The 5,000-nt window shown below is 45.5% G+C and overlaps 1 protein-coding gene across 3 annotated transcripts in view; it reads left to right on the forward strand.

Annotated features, from left to right (window-relative positions):
* The window catches only part of stk38b (serine/threonine kinase 38b), a 42,646-nt gene that overhangs the window by 20,973 nt on the left and 16,673 nt on the right, over positions 1 to 5,000 (forward strand). For all 3 annotated transcript variants that reach the window (XM_037531983.1, XM_037531984.1, XM_037531985.1), the window contains 2 exons: positions 4,265 to 4,316; positions 4,936 to 5,000. The exon at positions 4,936 to 5,000 is cut by the window's right edge and continues 58 nt beyond it. In XM_037531983.1, coding sequence (XP_037387880.1) covers positions 4,265 to 4,316; positions 4,936 to 5,000 — 117 coding nt within the window. The remainder of the gene's footprint in view (positions 1 to 4,264; positions 4,317 to 4,935) is intronic.

A 5,000-nucleotide genomic window follows, 5' to 3' on the forward strand; every position in this document is an offset into this window, starting at 1 on the left:
ACACACACACACACTCACATATAAACACACTCACACACACACATACACTCACATATAAACACACTCAACCACACACACATACACTCACATATAAACACACTCACACACACACACACACTCACATATAAACACACTCACACACACACACACACATACACTCACTTATAAACACACTCACACACACACACACACACACACTCACATATAAACACACTCACACACACACACATACACTCACATATAAACACACTCACACACACACACACACACTCACATATAAACACACACATACACTCACTTATAAACACACTCACACACACACACACACACTCACATATAAACACACACACACATACACTCACTTATAAACACACTCACACACACACACACACACACACACACACACACTCACATATAAACACACTCACACACACACACACACATACACTCACATATAAACACACTCACACACACACACTCACATATAAACACACTCACACACACACACATACACTCACATATAAACACACACACATATAAACACACTCACACACACACAAGCAGACCTTAACCTCGGGGTGGGTCGTGTCTGAGCTAGTAAGCGTTCTCTCCCGGAGACATGGCTGTGCTGTGCTCTACAGACTGTTTACATGTCTGTGATGTGTGACCCTGTATGGGATGTGTTCCTAATAAAGTGGCCAGTGAGTGGAAGCATTAGAGCTGAACGTGTTGTGGATTTTTCTCCGTGACCCAGTTAATATGGACCCTGTTTATTTCGTATTAACTGCGGTGTGTGTTTCCACGCTGAGGTTCTGCTCCGCTGCTCTGCTGGTTAATGTTCTTCATTTGGTGAAATCGTGCAGTACGTGTTCCTCATTCCACACGTCACTGCACGTTTCTGCTTGCCTGGTTTTGTTCTGATAAAAATGTCCACTGTAAGTAGTAACGGAGTGGAGGTCACGCACAGGTTCAAGCAGTAGTTCCATGAAAAGTCGCCCAGTTTTCTCCAGCTCACCTCAGACGGTCAGACAGCCAAGACCGACGTTTGCCTCTGTAGATTTAACACTGGAGCTGCGAGGCTAATGCAGCTAATGGAAGCTTACACCCCAAAAATTAGCACAGGGCTAACTGCACGTCTGGATCATCATATACTCTCCTGAAGAGGTTCCGTATCGCTGATAGACCTGATTATGTGGTTTATCTGACTCTGTATGAATCACTGTTATCAATAAACATGGACTGAAGTACATTTTATTGCCCTAGTTGAAGAGGAATTCCAGTATTTTTATTTATGTTTTTATATCTTTTTCTTGGGCTTATAACAAGGAAAATCACACATCAGAGAAAAGACAAAACAAGCGTTGTTAAAGGAAAAAAAATAAAAAACAAAAAATCAAACAGCTCTGATTCCCAAAGGGCCTTGATGTGCTCTAGGGATGACATTCGGAATAAATGGATCTGTCCATATAAATGAGATATTAGGCCTCTAGAAAAGGGGGATAATTGGAAAAGCCTATCCACAGGGGAAGCAGCCGGTAACTTGGGAAACTGAGGAACTGTGTTCTTTACAAAACTACAAATCTGAAGATATCCAAAAAAATGTACATTCGGTAAAGTGTATCTATCAACCAGTTGTTGAAAAGATGCGAATGTATCCTCAGTGTACAAATCTTTAAGCTGTTTAATCCCCAGATTTGACCAAACCCCAAACGTGTTGTCCATTAGTGATGGAGAAAAAGCAGGACACCCAACTATGGGACACAAAATGGGAAATAGCTGTAGGCCAAAATACTTCCGAAATTGATTCCAAATTCTCAAAGACGATTTAACAGTAGTGTTTGTTAAGTCACTTGGATTGGGACCTGAATTCCAGTATTTTTTGATCCCTTCATAATTAAGTGGTTCAGATGTAATCATAGCTGTTCAGAGCGGTGGGGTTTCTAGATAAACTCACAGAGTCAGATCTGCTCACAGTGGTGGTGATGGGAACCAGACGTCCCTCTAAAAGCTCCTACAGAAAGTTCCTACATGAACTGGTTCTGAATTCACTGCCTGATGACTGAGACGCTGTTTTATGAGAGTTTAGAGAAGATTTTGGACTTAAGGCCGGTTCACACCTAATATGGTTTTTTTACGCAGTGGAATGTTCACATCAAGTCCGATATGTCTCTGAGGACGCAGGAATGGTCAGCAATGACTCCTTCGTTCATTTGGACTTAGGTTTGAATCTTTACTGAAAGGCTCAGAGATTAATAGTAGTAATAGTAATACTATTACTGGGCCTCATTCTCTGGTATCTTCCTAGGTTTGCTCTTAAGTGTGATCTTGATGAAGGTCCTAATAAAAAGTCTAGGTCAGGTTCATGTCATGATCTTAAAGAGAACACTGGTGACCCAATCTTCGTCAGAACTGCGTCAGTGGGTTTAAGAGGAAAGTTCTTCTTAGGAGTGGTGGGAGAACGAGTCGGGGCGAGTTTAGGGTCCATTGGGCTGCAGCCACGGGGCTTTTTCTGTAGACAGGGGTCTCTTTTACTGCCAGAGTATTTAATATGAATATGAATTATGGGCTCAGACACCCACTCGGGCTGTAGTGGTAATCATGTCTCTGCCTTGTCTCTGCCGGAGACGCTGGACTTACTGACTTTTGAGACCCTTTTTCAGGGAGAAAGCAATAAAAGTAAATCTGTTATAGTAATTTAAATTTCTATTGTAATTTATTCTCATGCATGCTGACCATTTTCAGTGTTCCTGATGACCAGCTTAGTGGCCAAAATACAGGAAACTGGAACTGCCCCCTTTTTTATTTTATAGATAAAACGTTGGATATTTTAATGATATATTGACCACTGAACTGGGAATGTCCCCAGTTTTTATTTCAGAAATATAGTCACTTTAATCCGATTCACCACATGCAGACGCGGTGAGAGAATCGAGAGTCCTGCAGTTGGTCAGTCTGTATGTCAGTCAAACGGCCTTTTCCTGTTAAAGCTGGGTGAAGGTTATCTGACTGTTTGATGACCTGCAGTCTGTCTGGGTTGTGACACTGGAGCCGTTAGAGCAGCGGTGAGAGTTCAGACAGGAAGTGATGCGTGAACACTGTGAACACAGTGGAGTGGAGACGCCCTGCAGAGAGGAAGTAAACAGAGTAAAACTCTCCTCAGCTGCTCGGAGAAGAAGAGTTCAGACGGCGCAGTGGACCAGACTCATAAAGCCGCGCTCAGACTGACCCGGCTGCTTCACGTTAAAGGGCCCAGATGGAAACACCATTAACCAACTCACTGTGTGTAATGTTTGGTCCCATTCAGCCTACAGCAGTTTAGCCCCACCCATTCAGCCTAGAGCAGTTTAGCCCCGCCCATTCAGCCTAGAGCCGTTTAGCCCCGCCCATTCCGCCTACAGTCGTTTAGCCCCGCCCATTCCGCCTACAGCCGTTTAGCCCCCACCCATTCCGCCTACAGCCGTTTAGCCCCACCCATTCCGCCTACAGCCGTTTAGCCCCACCGTTCAACCTACAGCCGTTTAGCCCCACCGTTCAACCTACAGCCGTTTAGCCCCACACATTCCGCCTACAGCCGTTTAGCCCCACCATTCAGCCTACCGCAGTTTAGCCCCACCCATTCAGCCTACAGCCGTTTAGCCCCACCCATTCCGCCTACAGCCGTTTAGCCCCACCCATTCCGCCTACCGCCGTTTAGCCCCACCCATTCCGCCTACCGCCGTTTAGCCCCACCCATTCAGCCTACAGCCGTTTAGCCCCACCGTTCAACCTACAGCGGTTTAGCCACACCCATTCAGCTACAGCAGTTTTGTGTAGATGGAGAATTCTTTACACTTATATTACCAACAAGAGAAACTGGCATCGTGTGTGGTGTGAACTGTTGGCTACACTGCCCCCCCCCATGGCTGCCAGTGGTACTTCTCCGTTTGGTCTGTATCCATAAGCTTTTAGAGAACGAGCACAAACACAGACTCTTTCTAGCTCTAGGCTTTATCGCAGAGTACAGTAGGGCAGACGGACAGTTGTGGTTGTGATGTCACAACACATGGATGACTGGTTGCTTCTGATTGGTCTAATTCATCTACAGGCATTTCACAAGTTCTTACTGGGTTAAAATGAAAACTTAAAATTGCTTTTCCTAACTTTTTTTCTATAACTTGGCGAGATTTAGCTCATTTTGTAGCATCACCAGGAACCTATCACGATCTAGTATACCAAGATATGCTAATTAGAGGAACTTGATTGGCTCCTTTCTGTGTGTTTTCAGGCAGCAGAAGCTGGAGAAGGTGATGGAAGAGGAGGGTCTTCCTGATGAGGAGGTGAATACGCCATTATTACCACTAAATATAACACATACAGTGCCTGTCAAAAGTTTGGGGACAGCTCGTCTTTGTGAGAGTAATGTTTGATTTTTCGCTGTTCTGCTTTCTGTGTTGGAGCATCAGTGCAGAAGAACAACCAGACAACATTGCACCTGCAACAAAACCCTGTTTCACTGCAGCAGACCCTCCAGCAACGAGCCACCACTGTGCGCTCATTTATGTAATAATGGCTTAGTAGCCTACAGCAGTTTAGCCCCACCCATTCAGCCTACAGCAGTTTAGTCCCACCCATTCAGCCTACAGCAGTTTAGCCCCACCCATTCAGCCTACAGCAGTTTAGCCCCACCCATTCAGCCTACAGCAGTTTAGCTCCACCCATTCAGCCTACAGCAGTTTAGCCCCACCCAATCAGCCTACAGCAGTTTAGCTCCACCCATTCAGCCTACAGCCGTTTAGCCCCACCCATTCAGCTACAGCAGTTTAGCTCCACCCATTCAGCCTTCAGGCCCCCCTCAGTTACTCGTGTCCCACCCACTCTCAGCAGTGTCTGTGTGTGTGTGTGTGTGTGTGTGTGTGTGTGTGTGTGTGTGTGTGTGTGTGTGTGTGTGTGTTGTAGAAGCGGGTGAGGCGTTCTCAGCATGCCCGTAAGGAGACAGAGTTTTTGCGGCTGAAGAGGACGAG

Source organism: Pygocentrus nattereri, chromosome 21 (assembly GCF_015220715.1).
Source record: "Pygocentrus nattereri isolate fPygNat1 chromosome 21, fPygNat1.pri, whole genome shotgun sequence".
Classification (NCBI taxonomy): Eukaryota; Metazoa; Chordata; class Actinopteri; order Characiformes; family Serrasalmidae; genus Pygocentrus; species Pygocentrus nattereri.